The 25,307-nt window shown below is 37.8% G+C and overlaps 1 protein-coding gene across 2 annotated transcripts in view; it reads right to left on the bottom strand.

The window, feature by feature from the left end:
• Positions 1 to 3,106: 3,106 nt before the first annotated feature.
• The window catches only part of RSPRY1 (ring finger and SPRY domain containing 1), a 66,594-nt gene continuing 44,393 nt past the window's right edge, over positions 3,107 to 25,307 (bottom strand). For both annotated transcript variants that reach the window (XM_069107799.1, XM_069107798.1), the window contains 5 exons: positions 16,759 to 16,870; positions 15,427 to 15,529; positions 11,398 to 11,550; positions 5,845 to 5,949; positions 3,107 to 4,639 (listed from right to left, as the gene is read on the bottom strand). In XM_069107799.1, coding sequence (XP_068963900.1) covers positions 4,543 to 4,639; positions 5,845 to 5,949; positions 11,398 to 11,550; positions 15,427 to 15,529; positions 16,759 to 16,870 — 570 coding nt within the window. In that variant the 3' untranslated portion in view covers positions 3,107 to 4,542. The remainder of the gene's footprint in view (positions 4,640 to 5,844; positions 5,950 to 11,397; positions 11,551 to 15,426; positions 15,530 to 16,758; positions 16,871 to 25,307) is intronic.

The raw sequence follows: 25,307 nt of genomic DNA, 5'->3' as shown, positions 1-25,307 counted from the left end.
AAGGGGAATACCCTTTGAATAGTTAAGAGCAATTTACAAATAGAAGAGATTCTTCCAATTTGCATTATATCCCTAGGGGAAAGAGTAAGAATCCAATTTGTGTGCCATTATCCCTCTGATTCCTGGTCCTTAGCACCACTATCTCCTTCAGTCCCTAACTTTTATAAGATGTCCATCCAACATGCTTTTAAAGAGTGCACAGTGTGCCATGACTTAGCTCTTCTCAGCAACACAAGGACCTAAAACAATTCCAAAGGACTCATAATGGAAAATGCCATCCACATCCAGAGAAAGAACTATGGAATCTGAATGCAGAGTGAAGCAATTTTTTTTCTTTCTCATTGTTCCTCACATTCATTTTAATTCTTTTATGCAACATGACTAACGTGAAACTATGTTTAATAGGAATGTATATGTGGAGCCTATATCAGATTGCATGCTGTTTTTTTGAGGGGGAAGAATTTAAAACTTATGAAAGTGAATATTGAAAATTAAAACCAAAATAAATGAACTTTTTTAAAAAAAATCAAAGAGTAGATCATTCCATAGAAAAGAAGCTTCCTCACAGTTTAAGAGGCTCTCAGTCCAGGACAAGCACACGTATTCCAACTAGCCCATGGTCACACTCCTCTGGGCAACTTTTGCAACATCACCATTCAAACTAGATCTAAAGGGGCAGGCAAATTCTCAGAATTGTAAATTGCTTTGTGTAGGTAGCGGTTATTTAGGGTCCATAAGGCCCAATCTGTCTTCAGGGAGGTATATTTGTAGTTTAATAAAACACATTTATGCCTACCTGTCTCGTATATTTTACCCATTTGCAACATAGGCAAGAAACACAAAAGCAAAGCAAATCTCTTAGAAGCTGAGTCAAAAAGGACTACTACAGGGTGCAAGCGCTAGGCCTAAGGTTCAAGGATGCTCATATACACAAATTACACTTTCTTTCTTTACATATAATTTTAATAAGCCTGAAGATTTGCTTTCAAAGCCCAAAGCAGACTAGAAGGGTGGGCTTGGCTGCTACAGCAGACTCACAAGCAGCTACATATGACAGAAGGGAAAGAGAGAGAAAAAAGTAAAATAATCAGACATAGGACTTTATAAAGCACAGTGTGGTCTGGGGGAATCTAATTCGGCCGGGGAGAGGAGGGTGGTGGTGTAGTCCCACATACCTGAGGACATAATTATATTGCAACACTGAACAGTAACAGTAACTGGCATTCAAGGTGACCATTAGTCACCAGGAAGTTATGCACAGTGCCCTCAGTTTAAGAATGGAAGGAATTAAGCGACAGAATTGAATTTTCAGTAAAAATGGCTAAAACTGAAAAAAAGAGGATAAACTCAGTTACCCAGAAAACCTTTCTTCTATTTAATCAAACCGGATTGCTTTTGTCTCCACCCATATTCAACTGAATGGACACAGGTCAAAGACCTATTGAGTGCACTGAATGAAATGAAAAGTTTGGAAAATCACCAGGGATTCTTAGCCCATTGTACACAGAGAAGAGCATTCCAAACATTGAGCAATTAATTGATTTTTGCCATGTCATATCAACAAGTCACCTGAACTGGAGACATGCACAGGGGGTCCTGGCACCACTGCAGGCTCAGAACATCTCAAGATGAGCCTGCTGCCTCACAAACCTTTCTCATCAATTAAGTAAGTTCATTTGTTTTCTGCTGGCAGAGGTCGGTCAGTCTACTTCAGCCATTCCACAGTCCAGGTTTTTCTTTAAAACAAACAGTTTTACAAACAAGCAGCTGCTCTTTCCCATCTTCATTGTCCAAGAGTTGATATGGTACTTCTCTGACTTCCAGTTGTGGGGGAGGGGAAGAAGACAATAAGCACCTAAGTGCTTACTTCACGCCAGGCACTGTGCTAAGTGTTTCACAGATACTGTATTTGATCCTTACAACAACCCTCTGAGGTAGGTGATTAGATGAAGAAACTGAGGCGGATGGAAGTTAAGTGACCTGCCCACGATCACATGGCCCATGTGTGAGACTAGATTTGAACTTGGGTCTTCCTGACTCCAGGACCAGCACTCTGCCCATTATCTCACTGCCTATAGTTAATAATACACCAGGGCCCACTGGATAAAGACTCTATATGAATATATATGTGTGCATAAAATTTTTTTGCATCATGGGTATAAGGAGCTACCACCTGCTACAAAGGCCCTTTTTCCAACTTAAAGAGTTTGAGAGAACTGCTTGGGTCACTGAGAGGCTAGGTGAACTGCCTGGGACCACACAGCTGGTATGAAAAAGAAGCAGGATTGGAATCCAAGTTTTCCTGACTCTTCTCTATTCACTACAAAATGCTGCCTCTTGAGCAGATATTTGAGTGTTACTATTTAGGTGATGGCATTGTTAAGTTCTCATGGCTTAAAAATGCCGTGTTATTGTGGATTTTAGTCCTTTAGTATTGTATACTGGGCACAGACAAATCGATTTGTGTTTCTTCCTACTACAAGGCCTAATTCTTCCCATTTCTCTGTTTGTCTCTCTTTAGTAAAAAGAACAGACTTTTTAAAATCAGGAGTATGCTGGTAAATATTTAACACCTGGCTTTCTGGGGAGTGGGGTGGGGAATGTAAGCACGACACACTTGGTGTCCTGATCTGGAGCATTTGTCAACTTCTGAAGTGTGAGTGATCACACTTGAAAGTCTAAGAGTTGACTCTCATGAGCAGGTCTGAGCTACTTACATACACTCTGCCTAAAACGTGGCCCCTGAAGTGCCTCCCATGCTACCACATCCTCCTAGCAATGCCTACCCCAGCCCTACCCATAATGCTTCCTGGTCTAAGGGCTGAGCTACTTCTAGGAAAAGTAGATTCTATTCAGAGTAAAACTCAATAGTAGGTTTTTCCAAAGAATATATTAGCAGTTTCTTTGACTGACCTCACCTCAGCTGCTAACACTTGCTCATCATTCCTTGCATCACACCTGTTCTCTTCTTTTCCTCTTTGCAAGGATTTGTAAGGTCTTGGAAAATAGTCATTATTAGCAGCTTCCTTTCCCCCCCCCCCAAATAAAAGGATGAGAACCTCACATCTCAATCTTAGCAGGATGTACCAGTGAAGGCTGTCAGACCTTTTGTCTGCAAAAAAAAAATGCAACAAATACTTTATTTATTTAATACAAATTATCATATTCACCACAAGCTAAGGGAAGAACATGAAATTTTAGAGTTTATGGAAGACTGAAAACATGGGGAAAACCCATCATCCCAATTTACAGGAAGAAACAAGCTCTGTAACAGCACAGGCTTCAGGTTACTGTCACTTAATCCAGAAGGGGCGGCAATGATAAGGAAAAAAAGAATATGCATCCAATTTAAGACATTGTAAAGCTCAGAAGACACCTTTACTGTTCAAGTATAAACTTAGTAAGTAGTTGGCATAAATTAAAAGGCAACTGCTGAGGTACACCCTTATAAAATAAGTACTGTGAATTTACAATTCTACCTTCCAATTTTCTGGGAGAAAAACAAAACAAACTTTTGATGATCTTCATCAGAGACCCACAGAGGGACTTGTACTTTTGATGAAGACATAGGCAGCAATCCATGATTGAATTTACTATTCAAATAACATGTATTTATTTAAAAACAATGTTAATACGTTTTTCAGAATTTCCTCCAGATCTTTTGAGACTATTAGTTCAAAAGTTTCAAATATACATTGCTTTCAAAAACAATACTGATTAAAAAAAAACAAAATTTAAAAAAAAAAACACAAAATCAAAAAAACCTGATTGATGGTACCTTAAAAATACCCTAAATAATAAATTTTCTCCAGTCCAGCATTGTAATGAATGTAAGAATTCCTCCTGCACTGGTAAAACATATTATTTCTTTCACAAAATGCGGGTACTGAAATTGGATAAAAACACTATGAATGTGAAAATACCACCAGTTTTCTGTGTTAAAAAAAATTAGAATGTTCTTTGGAATCACTGAGATATATCAAAAATTTGGATTTTTTTTTTACAGTCTATGCACCTTCTTTCAGGTCTTTCATGTAGCTTGTAGTAAGATGTGTTTTTTTAGTTTTAGGGATTCAAGTCTTGCAGTTCAATGTTAACACAGTCTCTGACCAGCAGGAAGTTACACTTAACCGAGAAACACTGGCAGACTACTTCTCCATAATGGCTTCAGCCAAAAATAAAGACTTTCGAGTATGAGACAAAACATCCTGTTTTAAACAACTGAATGTACTGAACATGTAGGATTCCAGTGCAAATTCAATTTCGGCACTCATGTGGGCAGTGTCTCCTGGTGTCTTTCTCAGAGGGACCCAAGACTCAGCCATAGCATTCAGTTCTCCTTGTTCGTAAAAGAAATTTCCCAGTGCTGGCATCCTGGGTTAGGTTCTAAAGGATTTTGTCTTAGACAAACTACTGCTTAGCGTAAAATCTGGCCATGGCTATAGTTTCAATGTGCGCACAACTGGTTAGAGATGTTTTTTTCCTTTTCAGACATTGGCTGGAATTGATTAAAAATAAGTCTGTGTTGCTTCTCCACATGTGTCATGAAATGTGAGAAATCTGTCTGACCCTAGACACTATTTCTTGTCGACACAATGGGCAAGTCTCCAGTTGCAAGGCACAATCCATGCACAGGTCACTGAAGAAAGAAAGAAATATCAGTTAAGACCATATTTATATTATTGCATTCAAAACACTAGATAGAGCCTGATCATATTCTCTAATCCCACCTAGGGCTTATTCCTTATATGGAGACATAATGTGACCAGAGAGCACTGGGGAACTGAATTCAACTTTTCTGAGACCACAATGGACTGCAGTCATTCCTTTAGTGACATCTTCACTTTTGTGCAGTGACTAAAATCTCAAGCAGGGGACTCTGCTAAATCAATCCCAATGCCTTTAAGGAAAATCCCCAGCTATACAGGTGCCTTGGTTCTCCTGTCTTTTAATGATAACAAAAGCTCACATTTACATAGTGCTCAACAGTTTGCACTGCACTTTATTCATCATTTTCCTACAAGGTGGGTGGTGAAAATGATGACTGTCCCCATATTTTACAGATGAGGAAACAACAGCCATTGTTTTTTCCTGTGCTTCCTATGGCAGCTTCTTTTCCCCAGTGACATTTGTGCCTATGGCTCTTTCTTTTGTTTGTTTTCTTTTTCTGAGGGGGGAAGGCAGGTCAATTGGGGTTAAGTGACTTGCCTAAGGTCACATAGCTAGTATGTCAAATGTCTGAGGCCAAATTTGAATTCAGGTCCTCCTAACTCCAGGACTGAGCCACCTAGCTGCCCCACCTATGGCTCTTTCTAAGGCCTTTTAAGCCTTTGGCCCTTGAGTTCAAGGCTGCCTTTGGTATAGTAGAAAGCGCTTTGAGAAGCAGCAATCAAATCTTTCTCTTTCCATTTCATCTTGCAAAACTGAAATTTCTGTTAATTAGGATAAGCCATCTATTTTTAAATATAATTTCAGGGATCTAGGAAGATGTCAGAGGCTTGTTTGGTACTACCATACTCACAAGTCATATCTATAGAGTGCTTTAGAGTTTATAAAAGCCCATTCCTTAAAGCCATCCTGAATGATAGATAGTCTTGATTCCACTATCCCCATCATACAGATGAAGAAGCTGAGGTTCAGAGAGGAACTAGTTATCACACAGCTCCTAAGTGTCATTTCCCTTCCATATCGTACTATCTCCCTATGTTATTAGTCCTTCACTTTCCTTACAGGAAGTAAAGCAAACTGGAAAGTCATGGGAACATTGTCCTTAACAGTCATAAAAGAAACAGACTGAAACTTCTATCAGCCAAACTCAGACAGACTTCCAACAACTAGTCATACCTGTGTCCACATGGCTTGAGTTCTGTGTCTGCTACTTCGTCACAACAAAGTGAGCAGCAGTTTTCTCTGATACTAACTTGCTTCAATAAAGCAAGACGCCTGTGCCTGAAATTGAAATGAAGAGGCCAATTGAAATTAAACAGGATACACAATTTATGTTGAACAGCAGCACACTGGGAACATTTAGTAAAGTCAATGAACAGAAAAGCTGATTGGCAAAATTGTGCTGAAAATGGAGCCCTGAAGAAAAAAATTGGTCAAGGTAGACAAAGGACCGTTCTGAGGATGCTAGAAATGACCTCCACCCTTTTTGCCAATAACTTAAAACTGGGAAGAAGGAGATTTAGGATAAATAAAAGGCAATCTTGATCTATACAGTGTATACTAAACTTCTGGAATACATTAAATCTAGATATGGTACAGGGTGAAAAAATATGGATTTAAAATTATGGATGATAGATTTAATTATGTAGATTCCTAAGGAAAATTAGGATTGTTCGGAATATACTCTTAACCAAAAAGGTGACCTTAAGTTGGCATAACATGGCCCTTGCGCCCCTGTCAGAGAGAATTCTGAGCTGAACTCCAGTGCTGGTTCGGTGCCACAATCCTGATGTTCTCATATACTAGAGGACAGCATGGGCAGATCCTATGGTAACTTCTGGTTCTGACTTAATCATGCAGCCTCATAGCCACACATATTTACATAAAGCGAGCTTTTTGGAAATTAGATGTCAATTGCTTCAAGAGTTATGGACAAACCAATACTAAAATTGATAGAACTAAAATGCTGATGAAGTAAACACAGGCTGATATCAAATAAAATTAAATGAAATGGGGAGTGTGGAGGGAAGAACAAAGATTACTTGTGGAAGAGTGACTAAAACTTAAATAAAAGAATGTAAAAGGGAAAAAATGAACAATATGGTTAGGGAAGAACAATTCTTAAGGGAAGAAGGTTGCTTCATTCCAGAGTTTCACCTAAATGAAGTCAATGTCCTATAGATCTTTGTTCTTTACACGCAGAACCTAATTTACAAAGCGTAAAAAACATTTCTAAGAATAAACCTAGGAGCTTCCTATGAAAGTTTTTCTTTTTGTTTGATACTTTTTATTTATGGAGCACCTTACAACTAATTTTCTAAATCATCAATTCTTAATTGATAGGATTCATTTTAACATCACCTACATTTCCCAATGAATTTCTCACTTCTTTCCCTCACAGAGGGCCACCCATTTTAACAAAGTGTTTTACACACCTTAAAATGCTATAAAACTGCTAGCTATTATTATTAGAAAAAAAGTTTAGCAAAACTAACCAATACATTAACCAAATTCAGCATTATATATATATATAGTATTCCATATATCCATAGTGGCCCATGTTTGCAAAGAAAGGAAGGAAGTATATTCTTATACTTTTTCTTTGGGGACCAAGCTTGGTTATTATAATTTCATAGGATTTAGTTTTTTTTAAAAATAAGATTTTATTAATCATTTCTGTTTCTTACATTATCATAGTTTTTTTTTTTCTTTTTGGAGGGCAATTGGGGTTAAGTAACTTGCCCAAGGTCACAAGGCTAGTTGTGTGTGTGTGTGTGTGTGTGTGTGTTAAATGTCTGAGGCCGGATCTGAACTCAGGTCCTTTTGACTCTGGGGCCGGCTCTCTACTCACTTCGCCACCTAGCCGACCCTTACATTGTCATAGTTATCTCAAGTATCTCCCCCCTACTCCCACCCCTATCCTCCCTCATGACAAACAGTATTTTTCAGAGAGGGAAAAAATCTAACTGGTTAATACACTGAAAATATCTGGGGGAGGCCAGGTAGCACAGCGAGTAAGAGCACCGGCTCCAGTGTCGGGATGACCTGGATCAAATCTGGGCTCAGATACTCAGCACCACACCCAGAAATAATAACTGGCCGTGTAACCTTGAGCAAGTTACTTAACCCCGACTGCTTAAAAAAACAACAACATTGTTGTAGTCATTTCACAAAATGTTTTCCTAGTTCTGCTTACCTTACTTTGCATCAGGTCATGGAAGTCTTCTCATGCTTTTCCATATATTCATCATATTCATGGTTTCCTATACTGTAGTAATTTTCCTCTACATTGACATATCATAATTTATTTAGCTATCCCCTAAAAAACGGACATCTACTTTCTTCTGAATTCTTTGCTACCACAAAAAGTGCTGCTATAAATATTTTGGTGAACATGGAACTTTCCTTTATAGCACTCACTTCCTTAGGGAGGAGAGTGGGTCTCTCAGTGCGATATTTAAGTCAAAGGATATGGGCATTTTAGTCACCTTCTTAGTATATAACAAATTGCTGAGAATATGCTTCTTAAATAAGAAATAAATACTTAAAAAAAAAGTTGAGGTAGCATGGCAGAATGGAAAGAGGTTTGGAATCAGAAGACCTTGGCTTGAACCCCCAGCTCCACTAGTTACTAGTATACGACCTTGTTACTTCCCCCCCTTTTTTTTTTCTTTCTTTTTTTTTTTTTTAAAGTAATTGGGGTTGAGTAACCTGCTCAATGTTACACGGCCAGTTTTTTCTGGGTGTGGTGCTGAGTATCTGAGCCCAGATTTGATCCCCAGGTCATCCTGACTCTGGGCTGGTGCTCTTACTCACTGCACCAACCTGGCCGCCCCATTGCTTCCCCTTTCTAAGACTCATTTTCCTTGTCTGTAAAATGAAGGGGTTGATTGCAGAACAAAATCTATGTTTCCAAATTTCTCTTTCAGAAAAAAACCAGGTCATTTCTTCAGGTGTTATGTTCAAGGAAATGTTTGTCATAAAAAAAAATAAGAATTCAGAGAAATTTGGAAAGACAAGTATGAACTGAAGAAATGTTAAGCAAAGAAAACCAGAAGAATGATTTATATGACAGCTACAATAATGTAAAGGAAACCAACACTGAAAGATTTCAAAACTGATCAAAGCAGTGACCGATCTTGACTTCAGAACAATGGTGATGCATACCTCACCTCAGCCTCGTAGCAGCGATGGTAGACTATATTGGTGAGGAATGGGCCATGTTTTCAGATACAGCCAATGAACTGATTTGTTTTGCTTGACTGTACTTGTTGTAAGGGACAGTTCTATTGGGGATGGGTTCATTTTAAAGTGATTAGTGATATTAAAAAAGATTATCAATACAACATTTTAAATGACAGAAAAAAACCCTCCAAAACAAAAAATCTTTCTCCCTCCCCAAAACATCTATCTAAACAGCAGCAGAACGTATGAAAGGGTTTAGGAAGACCCAGCAGTGCCCTGAAGAAGCTATAAAAACTGGGCCTGCTATTATTTGAGGTCTTCCTTCCACCTTCCACCTGTATCAGTTTTATTTCATATATCTCAAAACTACTGGGCAGTTTTAGTACTAGTAAATGCTTGGAAAAAGGGTGAGATAGTGTAGAGGAATTACTGATGTAACTGCTTTTACAGCCAAAGCAGGAACTCACTACTTTCCCTTATTTTATATCTTCTTAGAGACCTACACGTCTAAAGCTATATGCACAGAGTGGACCTGGAAAACTGAGTTTACTAATATGTTACCAGACACCCAGTTCTGTTGTTATGACAGGCAGTGTATTAGTAATAGGAATATTCTTAATGACATAGGCCTAGGGCAGACTTTCTCTTTAAAACAGAAAGCTGCATTTACCACAGTGAAATAGCCTTGAACTAGAAGTAGTTACTCAAAGCAGCTGGATTCTTTCACCAGCTTGTGGAAGCCACGTTCATTTCTCAAGGAAAAGAATTCAGCAGTTGTGAGACAATTAATGCCAATCAGTTCTTGTCAAATTAACAGCTATGAAAACTGTGTTGAGAGGGTAGTCATTGTCCTAGCAATTGCTGAATACTGCTGGCATCTTTCCTATGCCACTCAAACTACTTAAAGGCATAAATGGTAAGCTCATCAAATTTGCAGATGCCACAAAGCTGGAAGGGAGAACTAACACACTGGTTGACAGGATTCAAAAAGATCTCAAAAGGGATGAGAATTGAATTTGGCATTGAATCTAACAAAAAGAAATTTGAAATGAAATGAAAATGAAATTCAACAGAGATAAAAAAATAAAATAAAAATTCAATAGAGATAAAAATAAAATCTTACACCTGAGTGAAAAACAAATCAATTTCATAATCCACAAGATGGAGGAAGCATGGTTAGAAAAAAACTTTTCAGGAAAAAATATATGGAGGTTTTATTGGATTGCAAGTTCCATATCAGTCAGCAGCATGATATGGAATTAAAAAAAAAAACACTAATGTATTCTTGGACTGCATTAAAGAGAGAAAATTTTCTGAGTAAAAGGAAATTATAGTTCTACTATTTTCTGTCCTTGCTGGACTTCAATTGGAATACTTTGTTCAGTCATGGGCACCAGAGTTTTCTTTTTAAGTAAATCGGTATTGACATATTTATGTGTGTGTGTATATATATTTTAATCACTTATATTTCCTAATGTATCCCTGCACTCCCTTATCCTGTCAGAGAGTTATCCATTATAACAAAGCAAAGAAGAAGAAAAACAGTTTAGCAAAACTTATTACTTTCATATACCACAACTTGTTTAACCATTCCCCAACTAATAAGCATCTACTCTGTTTCCAGTTCTTTGCTCCTATGGAAAATACTATAAATATTTTTGGTTTGGGCGATCTTTCTTGTTGTCATGACCTCCTTGGGGAGTATACATGAGAGGGAGACCTTTGGGTTAAAAGGTGTTTTTTAGAATAAGACCAAATTGCTTTCCAGAATGGCTGGACAAATTCACAGCTAACCTAACAGTGTGTTAATGTAGCCATCTTTCTGCAACTTAGGTGCCACATTTTTAGAAAACAATTGATAGAATGGAATGTCCAGACAAGGACAACCAGGATGATGAAAGCCTTAAGTCCATGTTATATGAAGATTACATGAAAGAACTGGGCATGCTTGGCCTGAAGAGAAGAGTCAGGGGAAGCATGTCAGCTGTTTTCATAATTTGAAGACTTATCATGTGGAGGAAGGAATATACTTTTCTGTTTGGTTCCAGAGGGGAGAAGTAGAAAAAGCCATGTGAGGAAACTTCAGAAAAATTTCCTAAAAATGAGAGCTATCCAAAAGTGAAATGAGGTGATTCAAGAAATGGTTTTTCTTCCTTGAAAGTCTTTTTCCCCCTTTTTTGGAGGGGGAAGGCAGGGCAATTGGGATTAAGTGACTTGCCCAAGGTCAGATGGCTAGTAAGTATTAAGTGTCTAAGGCTGGATTTGAACTCAGGTCCTCCTGACTCCTGGGCTACTGCTCTATTCACTGAGACACCTAGCCGCCCCTTGAAAGTCATTATGTAGATGTCTGAGAAGCTTGTTAAGTGTGATATAGTGGGGATTCCTTTATGTATGGGTTGGATTAGGTTGCTATGATCCTTTCTAATGCTCAAATTCTGTGATTTTGTTTCTACAAATTTGTAGAAGAACAATACACATACATATACAACACACAGATGCACACACAGAGTACCCAGTTTGAGAAACAGTGGGCATATCCCTTACCTTGGCAAAATGATTTTTTCTTCTGCTGACAAGAAGGCATAGTCATTGAAAGTGCTAAATTTGATAGGAGGGGGGTATTTGAATGGTTTTGCTCCGAAGTTGAACTCACATTGTTGATATGACATGAAACTTGCTGCGGCAAAAAAACCTGATCTGCAAATTAAAAATATATGCAAAATTAAAAACTGGGTGCCATGGCAAATTTTAAGTTTCAGAAAGTTAGTAGAGGACAAAATGTCTTTAGTGGACAAAACACAAATTGGCATTTAAAGATCCTTGACAATCTTCAGAATCTAGCTCCAGCCTACTTTTCCAGCATTTTCACATTATTTCCTTTAATACACTCCCCATTACAGTTAAACAGCATTATCAGCTATTCTCTAATCTTATCCTATCTTCTGCCTCTGCATTTCCACAGACCATTCCCTCATTCTATTCTGGAACGTACTCCCTCATTTTCACTTGCTGAAATCCTTCTCTCCCTTGAAGGCTCCGCATAGATGCTCTCCTATTCCAGGAAGCCTTTCCTGACTGTCCAGATTAAAGGGATCTCTCTAATTTCAAGTTCTCCTTGGTCACTTTGCATATCTCTTTTTCTCCTATAACACCATTCTTACTTACATACATGTTGCAGTCTACCAATTCCTTTATAGAAGTTCTTTGAGGGGAAGGACTATCATTTTTCATCTTTGTATCTATACTGCCTTATCCATAATGGTTCTTCAGTCACTCCCTCTATATTAGGGGTTCTTAACCTTTTTTGTGTCATAGATACCTTTGGCAGTTTAGTGGAGACTACAGACCCCTTTAGGCAGCTGGGTGGTGCCATAGAGAATAAAGCGCAGGACCTGGAGTCAGAAGATTCATCTTCCCAAGTTCAAATCTAGCCTCAGACACTTACTAGTTGTATGACCCCAGGCAAGCCACTTAACCCTGTTTACCTCAGTTTCCTCATCTGTAAAATGAGCCTGAGAAGGAAATGGAAAACCACTCCATTGTTATCTTTGCCAAGAAAACCCCAAATGAGGTAACAAAGAATTGGACACAACTAAAAAAGGACTGAACAACAGGGATCTCTTCTCACAACATTTTAAAATGTATAAAATAAAATACACAGGATTACAAAGGAAACCAATTAGACTGGTGCAACTATCAAAGCATTAATAAAACATGTCCCTGGACCACAGGTTAAGAACTTCTGCTCTATACTCATCAATATTATTTATTCACTCTCATTTAATTTTCCTCTTACTTATACAGTCATAGTGTGGCTTCTAGTCTTTTGGTCCTTCACCACCCCCTCTGGGGCCCCAACCCCGACTACTTTGCATTCTTTCATAAAAGTTTTCTCAAATGTCTTTGTATTCCTCATACTTGTCAGTCTTAATTACATTAAAATATACCATTATATTTTGTTTGCTTCCATTTTTTTTCTATCTTTGAATAGATAGTTTATATGTGTGTATACACACACACACACACACACACACACATATATAATATTTGTTACATATTATATGTATAATCCCGACAATGGAATCATTGGGTCAAAGAGTATGATTATTTTTAGAAAATTTTACTGTGTTTGGCTAGATTGTTTCCTAAAAAGATTTTACAAGTTTGCAATGGTACCTGCAGTGAACAAGTACCTGTTACTCTAAAACCCCTTCAGCACTGAGTTTTATTGCTTTTTATTTTTTTTCTGTCCATTTGATGGGTATTCATAAAAAGAAGCAACTCTGAATGTCTTAAAGAGCTCTGATCAATACAATGACCAATCACAATTCTAGGAGTGATGATAAAGCAGGTTCCCTCCTCTGTACTGTCACCTGCCCCAGAGAGAGAGGTAAGAGATTCAAAGAAGCAGACTTTTTTTCATTCATTCTTTTAAAATTTTTCATTATTTTCATTTACAGCCACTGTGAGAATTTTTTGCTTGACTATGCATAATACTTGTGACAAGGGCTTTATTTTTCTTTTTTCTTCTCAGTGTGGGCAGGGAGAGGAGAGGAGAGGTGAGGGATAGGGTCACTTACACATTTTTTTGAATGAACAGAAGAGAATAGAAGGCTAGAAAGAATCCCAGACAAATAGGTCATCTTTGAAAGTTAATTGATGAATTTACTATATAGTTTAAAAGAAAGCAAGCTGTATTTAATAGAGACTTATAGTTTCATTTACAATCCTTTTTCTATTCTGATATTTATATATAGAAATGCCCATTTTATTTGAAGTTTAAGTTCAGGATTTAAATTAAAAAAAAACAACAACAAAAAACCAAACTCAAATCCCAATCTGATGGGTCTGAGGTGGTCTTACAAATTTATTTTAATTTGTATTACTCTGTTAGTGAGGTTGAAGTTGTATCATTCTGTTAGTGAGGTTGAAGATGAACATCTTTTCAAGAGATTATTAAGAATCTGTGTTTCTTCTTTTAAAAATTGTCTGTTCATATAAAGGCTGATAATATAAGCAAACTAGGGGAGCAAGGAATAGTTTAAATGTCAGATTTATGGAGAATGTAAAAATTTATGATCATATGAGAACATTATGATATGCAAAATAGATAATTTTGATTACATTAAATTGAAAAAGTTTTGTACAAAGCCACTGCAACCAAGATTAGAAGGGAAGCAGAAAGATGGAAAACAATTTTTACAATCACTATCTCAGATGAATGCCTTGTTTCTAATATATATAGAGAACTGAGTCAAATTTATAAGAATTTAAGTCATTCCCCAATTGAAAAATGATCAAAGGATATGAACAGTTTTCAGATGAAGAAATTAATGCTATCTAAAGTCATATGAAAAAATGTTCTAAATCACTATTGATTAGAGAAATGTAAATTAAAACAACTCTTATACCAGATCACACCTATCATATTGGCTAACATGAAAAAACAAGAAAATGATAAATGTTGGAGAAGATGTGGGAAAACTGGAACACTAATGCATTTTTGATGGAGTTGTGAACTGATCCAACCATCTGGAGAACAATTTAGAACTATGTCCAAAGGGCTACAAAACTGTGCATATACCCTTTGACCTAGCAATACCACTTCTAGATCTATATCCCAAAGTGATCATAAAAATGGGAAAAGGACCTACATGTACAAAAATATTTATAGCAGCTCTTTTTGTAGTAGCCAAGAATTGAAATCAAGGGGATACCCATCAACTGGGGCATGGCTGAACATGCTGTGATATATGAATGTAATGGAATACTATTGTGCTATAAGAAATGATGAGAAGGAGGACTTCAGAAAAACCTGGACTTAGATGAACTGATGCTGAGTGAAGTGAGCAGAAGCAGGAGAACATTGTACACAGTAACAGCAACACTGTGCAATGACTAACTTTGACAAACTTAGTTCTTCTCAGCAATGCAAGGATCTAAGACTACAAAAGATTTATGATGGAAAATGTTATCCACATCCAGAAAAAGAACTATGGAGTCTGAATGCAGAGTGAAGCACACTATTTGCTCTTTTTTGTTTGTTTTGTTTCTTCTTTATAAAGGTTCCTCTCACTGGTTCTAATTCCTCTTTATAATATGACTAATGTGAAAATATGTTTAACATGAATGTATATGTAGAACCTATATCAGACTGCATGCTGTACTGGGTATAGAGCTCAAAATCTTAAGGAAGTGAATGTTAAAAACTAAAAATAAATAAATTTTAAAAAATGTGTCTGTTCATATATGTTGACTATTTACTCACTGTAGGCTCTAGTCCAGACTGACTTTTTAATAGCTCCTTTTATAGTTTAGATGTAATATATGCCTTAAATATTTTTTCCTAATGTGTTACTTTTTAATTTAATTATATTATCTTGTCATATACTTATTATTTCCAACTTATGGAAAATTTCAGTCCAAGCATTAATTTAAGGGGCACCAAAGATACTTTGACTTGTCAACAAAGAAACTGTCATTGAAAGGGACAATACAAATGTAGATTTTTCTGGAAAAACATGGATATTGCTTTGTTTAGGCCCACAGTTCCAAATGGGAACAGATACTTACACAGCAGATGTAAAGACTTGCTTCTCAGCAGGAAGCTGGTTGCCATTTAAGCAAAAGATCATTTGTTTTTCTTGCAAGTCTAGAAGAAATCCTATTGTATCTCCTAGAAGATAAAACAAACATATTAAGATTATAGATTTTAAATTCTAGTGTTTTACTATTTGAGCATATCAGAGCACAGAATCAGGTTTCCAGATGTAGTTGGGCCGAAAACTGGCTTTTCAATCTAGTACTCAAGTTCCTCTGTAATCAAACTCTAACTCGTCTATCTGAACTTTTTTTCCATTGCCTTCCAACACAGATCCTTTGCTTTTGCCAGGCCAGTTGGTTTTGCCAACACAAAAGGGACTCTGTTTGAGGTTTGGTAGAGTCTGCCTGCCATCTCATGAGCTTCCCACTAGTGAGAAAGAATCTACTTTGTACCTGTGTTTAATCAATCAGTCTAATCTATTTATCAATCCAAACAATTGATCAGGAGGTATTTATGAAGCATCTCCCAAGCCAGGTGTAGGGATACAAAGGCAAAAGATAAACAATTCCTGCTCTGAAGGAGCTTCATAATATCATTATTACTCTACTATTGATCTGTTATCCCAACAATGGGGGCCTAACTTAAATGCTTTTATTTCCAAACGTACTACATGCTGGTATATACCAGCATGGACCCATTAGTGTAGGACCTGAGAAAAAGCAGACAGAATCAGGATATAAGTATCAAGTATTTCTCATAAAAAATGGAGTCCTGATTCACTGATGGTCTACTTTTTTTAACTAATGATCTACCTGTTCCTAACTGTTATTGGCTGTATATTGGCTGTTGGGGTACTTGGCAATCATATCAAACATTTCCAAGCTGAAAATATTTTTTGTATTTATCTGTCTGCAAGGTTACTTTATGCTGAGCCAAGAATGTCATTAAGTAAGGATCTTCTGGCCATTTTAACTTCATGCATCCTGATTTTTAATGGAATCATTTCATGATGGCCAAGTATACACAACTGCTTTTGTTCAAAATAAGATTATAGTGGAAACTAGAGTTCAGACAAAATTCAGGAACAGTTGAAATATCAGTACCATTTAATTTAATTCAACATACATGGAATTCAAGTGCGAGAGAAAATGCAATTTTATGAGAAGGAAAATTCTTAAAAGTCTAAGATTTACCAGTTCAGATAGAAACAGTTTGTTGTAATAAGTTAGATTAGAATACCATTACTTTTCCCCTTTTATTCTCCATGGCTTAAAAAAAAGACACCCCAAACCACAATATTAGTGACTTAGTAGTAAACAATAATTTTAGCCAGGGCCCAAAGTCCAAAGTTAAATGAATACCTTCTTTCCAACAGGGGTGTGAATGTGGTTTACTTCTGGCATTATACCATATCAGCTGCCGGCAGCCATCATATGCACAAGAATACTCATCATCTCCAATACCATAGCCTTCCTGTAGAGAAGGCAAAATAGCAGGACTTCACATACTTGGTTAAAGTTGTTGAGTATTTTTTAAAAACAATATCCATTTCTCCAATTTAAGAATTAATTAATTTTGCAGTAAACTACATACATGCCCATGACATCTCTTCCTATTACCTACTTGTCTTTAAAAATTTAATTGTTCTTTATAAGAATACTGATAGGGGAAAAGAAATGATATTCAATTCAGACAATGACCCTATTTTTTAGGATCACTAGTGGAAATTTTTTTTTTGGTGGAAGATGTTCAAAAGACAAATCAAACCCTGTTGTTACAAATAGCACAACAAAAATGTCTATTAAGAACACTATTTCACATCCCCATACTACTGTTTTGACTTGACATGGCCTATGACAAAATTCTTGAACAAGAAGAATTTTTTTTTATTTTTCAATGAGATTTTTGGGGAGTGCTGTCTAGAAGAAGGTTCCTTCCACTATTTGTGGATATCAGTTATTCACCTCCACTAAAAGGGAAGAGGAAGAAGAAGGAGAATGGGAAGTGGAAAGAGAAGGGGAAGGGGAAGAGAATAAACACTTATATAGCACCTAATATGTGCCAGGCACTGTGCTTTTTACAAATATCTCATTTGGTCTTCAAAACAACTCTGAGGTAGGTGGCATTATTCTAATTTTACAGTTGAGGAAACTTAGATTAACAGAGGTTTAAGGGACTTGCCTGGGATCCTACAGCTAGGAAGTGTCTAAGACCAGATTTGAACTTAGGTCTTCCAGACTCTATGGCCAGTGCTCTATTCATTGTGCTGCTAGCTGCCTCTCAGATTTCCTCTGATGACTTAAGAGTGTAGTATGAGCCTGGGCTCACCTTATGCTAGGGGAACATAAGTTCTCACAGTTTCTACTAAAATGCAAAGGATTTGAATATGGGCTGAGTCACAGATTTGTGTCTGTTGCTGGAGGACCAGCCTAGCTGAGATTCACAAAGGTGCATTATCAGAAGAACAGCAACTAAATGATGAATTTTCTTCTGACCACAGGAAATGATCTCTAGGTATTTACTAAATCAGATAGGACCTTCTGATCTCTTTGGGGGCTCAGCACCTTATTCCTAGTACTAGAGAGAAGAGATTCACATTGCCTTAGAGTGTGGGTTGTTAAATGGTACTTCCCCAAAGCTACAGCTAGTCAACTACTTCCTTCCTGCACCCCAAATTTTTGGCATTCATTCAGACTTGCTGTCTTGGGAGTCTAAAAAGCCCACTCTCCAGCTACTACTACCAATTCTCTAATCTTTAGTTACCTAAACTCTACCTCCCTCCCTGGATCCTACTGTCTTCAACTCTGCCCTTTGGAACCCCTATTTATCAATGACAAATTTTCTTTCATCCTTGTGTAGGGTAGTGGATAAAGTGGACTTGAAGTTAGGAAGATCAGGACTCAAATCTTGCCTTGACACTGTGAGACCATGGGCAAGTTACTTAAGCTCTCTGAACCTCAGTTCATCTGTAAAATGTGAAACCATACTATAATAACTACCTCATAAATTCAAATGAGATAAGATTTTGGTGAGGGATATAGCAGAGGCAAAGTTAATAAGACATGGAAGACTAACTGGATATAGGAGAAGGGTGAAGAGGAGTGAGGAGTTAAGGGTAATTCCCTAGTGAATCTGGGAGATTGGAAGGAGAGTAGTTCTCTGGACTGAAATAGGGAAGTTAGAAAGTAGGGTGCGTTGGGGGTTGGGGAGGGAAGATGAGTCCTATTTTTTACATGTTAAGAATGAGATGACTACAAGATATCTGAAAGACATCACTAGACTCTTTCTCTCCTACTGCAAGTTCTTTTTCTCCCCTAACATAATAGACCAGGAGGAAGAATAGATATCTTTCAGATGGTGTCTGCTGTTATCATTTAGCAATCTCTTCCATGAAGTTCACTCCAGTTTTATCAGTCTGTTTACATTCTTGTCCCAGTCATCTACCAGCTCTCAAGTCATTCTTTTTCAAGGAATTTAGTGAATGGATTATGCATGACCCTATCCTCCTCTACAACCTCTGTCTTCATACTCAGGAATTTCAATGCATGAGTGGATGTTCCCTAGAAAACCTGGGCCTCAGAGTTCATCTAGCTTCTCATCTCTGATCATTTGCATCTTGATTCTAACTCTCAGTCACCCATAGGGATAGTTAGAACCTTGACCACTACCCATAACCAGGAATGTGATGGAGATTGCTCTTAAAGCTGATAGTTAAAGTTTTAATGAGCATTCACACCTCAGAAATCCATGATCACTAAAAATCAGGGCTTGGTTTATTGTTTTGTCGATTGTCTAGACTTAAGTGTTAATAATGGAGATTAAACTTAAAAGTATGTGAACACTTTATTTTGAGTTCCAAATTTTTTCTCCTTCCCTTCCCCCCTCCCCGAGAGAACATGCATTCTGATATAAGCCATACATGTACAATCCTATTAGACATATTTCCACATTAGTCATATTGTGATGTCAGAATCAGAACAAAAGGGAAAAGCCATGAGAAAGAAAAAAAAGAAAATATTATGCTCTGATCTGCACTCAGACTATAGCTCTTTCTCTGGATGTGGATAGAATTTTCCATCATGAGTCTTTTGGAACTGTCTTAGATAATTGTATTGCTGAGAAGAGCTAACTAACTCTTATCAAAGCTGGTCTTTGCACAGTGTTGCTGTTACTATGCACAATGTTCTCTTGGTTCTGTTCACTTCACTCACTATCAGTTCATCTAAGTCTTTCTGCGTTTTTTTGAAATCCATCTGCTCATCATTTCTTATAAGCACATTACATTCATATACTGCAACTTGTTCTGCCATTACCCAATTGATGGGCATCCCTTCAATTTTTTTATGAAATCTTTGGGATACAGATCTAGTAGTGGTATTCCTGGATCAAAGGGTATGCACAGTTTTATGGTCCTTTGGTGAATACTTTATTTTTCTGGTTGTTAAATATTTATCAACACACCTCCATCTTACTCTATAACACTGCTTGAACTCAGCCCCTAACCTCAAAGAACTTACATACTACTAATAGGGAGAAGAGGAAAGGGAGACATCTTGAATCTATTCTTTCCCTTCTCCAATATGTCCTTCAGATAGCTGCCACATTGGTATTCTCTTGCTCCAAGTCATTAGCATCACCCCAAAACTACCCTGTATCTACTTATATGTAATTTGTATTTACTTGTGCACAGAGCAAATACAAGGTAACTTTGCAAAACCCTAACACCTGGGGGAATTAGGAAAAGCCTCTTAAAGGTATTGTAACTTGAACTGAAATTCTGAAACTCAATAGGAGCCATAGATTCTTTTGAGGCAGAGTTGAAGGACATTTCAGGAATGGGGGACAGCCTGTGCTAGGACACAGAGGCAAGAGGAAGAATGTCATATGTAAAGAATAGTGAGTACGCCAGATTGCCTGGAATACAGTGCGGGTGGGAATAATGGATAATGAGTTTAGAAAGACAGACTAGGACCAGATGGTGAAGGGTTTTGAATGCCAGAGTATTCTACTTATTATACTAGAAGCAATAGGGAATCACTGAAAGCCCATGGGAGTGACATGGTCAGACCCATGCCATCAATATGGAAGCTATCTGTAGGATGAATTAAAGAGGGGAGTGACTGGATATAGGGAGAGCAATTAAAGAGCTACTGGAATTATCTAGGTCACAGGTAATGAGGGCCTGAATTAGGGTAGTTGTGGTATGCATGGAGATTACTGCTCATTTCTGCCTCCACAGCCTCTCTCACAAGACTTGACAACTGAGTGGCTATGTCATCACTATGCTGGGGTCAATTGGCAGGAGTACAAGCAAGATTTCAAAGGGTTGAGGAGTGGGAAATGAAACAGTAGAAGCAATAAATACAGAGTTTTTTCCTATGATGAGAGCTGTAAAAAAGAAGACAGGGATAGGCTAATAGTTTGAGGGACAGTGAAGTCAACTGAAGCCAGCACTTTTAGTTGGACTCTTAATCACATCCTCACTTGTTTCCTTCAGGATTTGCTCCTTCTATCATTGTCCTTCTGTCTTTCACCTTCAAATTAACTTTATCTATTGGTGCTTTCCTTGATGTCTATATATGTATCTGTGAAAAAAAAATCTATTTTTGACCTTTATATACAAATCAAGCTATTGTCCCTCACCTCTTTCACTTTTCATAGTCATGAAAGTCACCTATACTCATTGCTTTCATTTTCTCACTTTTCAATTACTTCTCAACTCCCTGGTTTCCAACCCAACCACTCAACTGAATCTGTTGTCTTCAAAGTTATCAACGATCCTTTAACTGTTCAATCAGATACTCCCTTCCTCTCCTCAGAATATGGTACTTCAGTGTCCATTTGGTCTGCTAATGAGGCAGCCACAATCAATATGATACTCCCCACCCCCTTCAGTTTTCATCCTCCTTAATCTGAGGCTTCTGACCCTATTAGCTATTTCTCTCCTGAGTACTTTCTCTTTCCTTGTTTTTTTTTCTGACACTTCTCTCTTAGCCCTCCTGTTTTGATCACTCCTTTTTAGTTTCCTTTGCTAGATCATCATCCTTTTCCTGGTTTTGTAGAAGGGGTTGTCCCCAGTGCTCTGACCTGGGTTCTCTTTTCCTTTAATATCCTCTTTTGGTGATCTTATCCATTTCTATGAGTTCAACTACTATCTTGTCACAGATAACTCTCAAATCTGTTTCTAGCTCTAACCACTCTAACAAACTCTTGTTCTGCATCACCAACTGCTTGCTGGACAGCTCTGGATACCTCATCAGTATCAGAAAATCAAGTTGTCTAAAACAAAGCTCATTATTTTCTGAGTCTCATTATTTTCAATGTGATGTTCAATTTCTCTACCTTTTATCACTTTCTGAGTCCATCACCTCTGATCTGGCTTGGCTTTCCTCTCTTCCCAAAGTTGATTCTTTAGTTAATGAGTACATAATTCTTTACTCTTGAGTTCAAGGGACTGTTGGAATAAGTCCCTCTAGAACAAGGGTCCTTAACATTCTTAGTGTCATTGGCAGTCTGGCGAAGTCTACAGCTCCCTTTCTCAGAAGGTTTATTGCTTCCCATTGTAACTGAAGGAACAATTAAATTTCAGTGAGTGTTAGTGAAAATAAAGATGTAATTTTTTTCCCCACCCAACATCATGGACCTCTTGAAATCTATTCATGGATTTACAGAACCCATGCTCTAGGGTGAGGGCTGAGGTTTTCCCCAGGTTCAGGCTGTTTTAATTACAACTGGGTGTATATGGTACCATACCAAATATATAAGGGGTATCAAATTATTATTATACCAAAGGACCCTCAATGGCTCCATAAGGATATCTCAATTTCTACCAGGTGGCAGGGAGAGCAGTGAAGAGCCTTCTTGCTTATGTAGGGATGGGTGGGAGATGCCTTGTTTGGCTCTCAGTAATAGTGGCTGATTGTGGAGAAGGGTCTTATTGCGGACATGAGTTTTATCGTGGGTAGGGCTAAATCGAAGCTCTTCATATTATCTGCACCATTCTGGCCTTTAAGATGGCTTTTGTATCAGAAGGTTCACTAGGAATTGCCTCTGACATTACCCTCATTTTTAAAGATAATTGCTAATAGTTTCTGGGCTGGTTTTTTAAGGAACTTCCTACCTCAACTCCACCTTTTCTAATCCCTTATTACCTCTTGCCTCATTTGTTGTTTATCCTTCATTCCCAAGAGGACCATGACACCAGGAAGGTGATGCCATGACTTGCAAGTAAATTGGACTTAAGTGAGGGAGGGCTGTGAAAAGTCACTAGCCTTGTCTCTCCTCCAAAGCCATCTGGGTCCAGTGGCAACTAACAGCCTTCCAACTGGTTCCCTGGCTCAGTTCTTTCACCATTCTAATCCAAATGCTATTCAAATGACAGAGCAGTTTTAACTAAAGCTCACATCTGACCATCTCACCCCTTCCTCAATGGGCTTTAGTTTCTTATCCCCATTCCTGGAATGTTCTATTCTCTGATCTCCATCTCTTAGTTTTCCAGCTTCCTCCAAGACTGAAATCTTATCTTCTGCAGGTCTCTCCAGGTCTTCCCAGCTGTGTCTTTCCTTCTGATCATCCTACCATATACTCTGTATATATCTAGTTATTTACATGCTGTTGCCCCTATTATAGTTTGAGCTCTCTGAGGGCAGGGGATGTTTTTACCCTTTAAAAAAAACCATCCCCCGGACTTAGCACAGCACCTGGCACATAGTAACATAGTAAGGAGTTAATAAATGCTTTTTGACTGTTCCCCCCCCCCTTTTTTTTTTGCTCAGATGTGAACTCCTAATGTGAAATCTTTCTAAGTCAGTATTTTTCCTTCCTCAAACTGTCTTTTCCTATATAATGCAACTTTTGAGACAGGGACTGTTTCTTGATTTCTGCATCTTCTGGAACCTAGCATAGTGTTTTGCAAATAGTACGTTCTTAAACAAAATTTTTTTCTGGGTTGTATTGAGTATCTGCACTGAGGGAGTGTGAAACAACACTGATGAAATCACAGGTGCTTGAAGTATTATTAATTATTCAGGTTATAGTTTTGTTCCTCTTCTCTCATTAGCACAGATAATCAAGAAAAAGATATTTACTGAATACTTCAGTACTTTGATGGCACTTATTTCAAAGATGTGAGTACTCCCTCCAATGATACAGATTTCACCCACACCTTCTTGTTCCATAAATCTTCTCCATATTCTCCAATAAATTCTTCACAGGAAGGCCATTCAATGTGGTAGGGCTTTCCCCTAGATCTCTTTATATTACAAAGGTACCAATAGAGCACACAAGCTACCGTGTTTCCCCGATAATAAGACCTATCCCGAAAATAAGCCCTCCCCTTACTGTGTAAGATTCCTCTAAAATAAGCCCATCCCCTGAAAATAAGCCCTATTGAGATCGCTACTGTAGTGAAGGTGATCCCCTGCGCTACACGCTACATTACGGTACCCTCTGTATGCACCGTCCCCCCCCCATGAAACGCATGCCGCGCTCCGAGCTGCATCCAGTCAGAGCTGCAGCAGTGAGCGCGTCATCCTGTTCTTCCCCAGTGATTTGCTTATTGAATAAAGGTACATTTTTTTGTTCACATTTACCTGTTTATTAAAATTGCTGTCAATGTTCATTAAAATAAGCCCTCCCCTGAAAATAAGCCCTCTGGTGTTTTTCTGTCCAAAAAAATAATAAGACAGTGTCTTATTATCGGGGAAACACGGTACCAATGAAATCTCTAGGTCAAAGAACATGGACATTTTATTCACTTTTTTGGCATAATTGCAAATTGCTTTTCCACAATGATTGGACCATTTCACAGTTCCACCAACAGTTCGTTAGTTTACCTGTCTTTCCACAGTCCCTCCACCATTGACTCTTCCCATTTTTTTTCATCTGTGCCAAGTTGCTGGGTGTGAAGTAAAATATCGGTTATTTTTATTTCCATTTCTCTTATTATTATTGATTTGGAGAATTCTTTCATAGGGGTGTTAATAGTTATGGTTTCTTTTGAATTCCTACCAGTTTCCAAAAGCCCAACTCAAATGTCATCTGTTCTTATGTCTTAGACTCCTGCACACTGTTTGTATGTTGTATGCCCTGTTAGGATGTGAGTTCCTTGGAGGACAGAGGCTATTCCTCCCCTGAAAATAAGCCCTCTGGTGTTTTTCTGTCCAAAAAAATTAATAAGACAGTGTCTTATAATCGGGGAAACACGGTAACTGCTCCTTCATATTTTCTACATTATTAGCCCTCTTCTTTTTCAGTCTTTCTGATGATTATTTAACATAATCTTTAATATGCAATTTGTCATGAGAAATGCACTACATCTTTTCATTGCCCTTTGGGTAACTTGTAGTTTTCATTCTTTAGAGACTGTGGCATTCCATGATTTGTAGCTATATAGCATCTCCTGAAAAACATTCATGTTAAAAAAAGATGGATTTTGGGGGCGCCTAGGTGGAGCAGTGAGTAGAGTGCTGGCCCTGGAGTCAGGAGGACCTGAGTTCTGATCCAGCCTCAGACACTTAACACTCACAAACAAAAAACCTAGCTGTGTGACCTTGGGCAAGTTACTTAAACCCAACTGCCCTCCAAAAAGCAAAAAATAAAAAATAAAAAAAAGATGGATTGGTTTCTAAATCTCAGGATCACTAAAAGTGCTAAATAATTTCCCAAATTCAATACAGTGTATTCTCTTCTCTTCAATTCTGAGCCCAATTCACTGATTATCCATAATCTCTGACCAAAAGAGCTCTACTGATGGGTTTTGTAGAGAGGCAGGGATATGGAATCAAGGTCAGTCAATGTGGTTGTGACTAATTCACCAACTTGTCAAAAATAATAGAAGCTTGTCTTTCCCTTGGCTACACAAGCTATATTACTCTATAGGATCATGGTCACTGGCCTTTTCCAACTGATT

This window comes from Petaurus breviceps, unplaced genomic scaffold (assembly GCF_028583685.1).
Source record: "Petaurus breviceps papuanus isolate PSGF00001 unplaced genomic scaffold, PetGlider_PUasm1.0 90281, whole genome shotgun sequence".
In the NCBI taxonomy this organism is placed as follows: Eukaryota; Metazoa; Chordata; class Mammalia; order Diprotodontia; family Petauridae; genus Petaurus; species Petaurus breviceps.
Note: the sequence above shows the minus strand (reverse complement) of the source record. Positions and strands in the feature narration are given on the sequence as shown.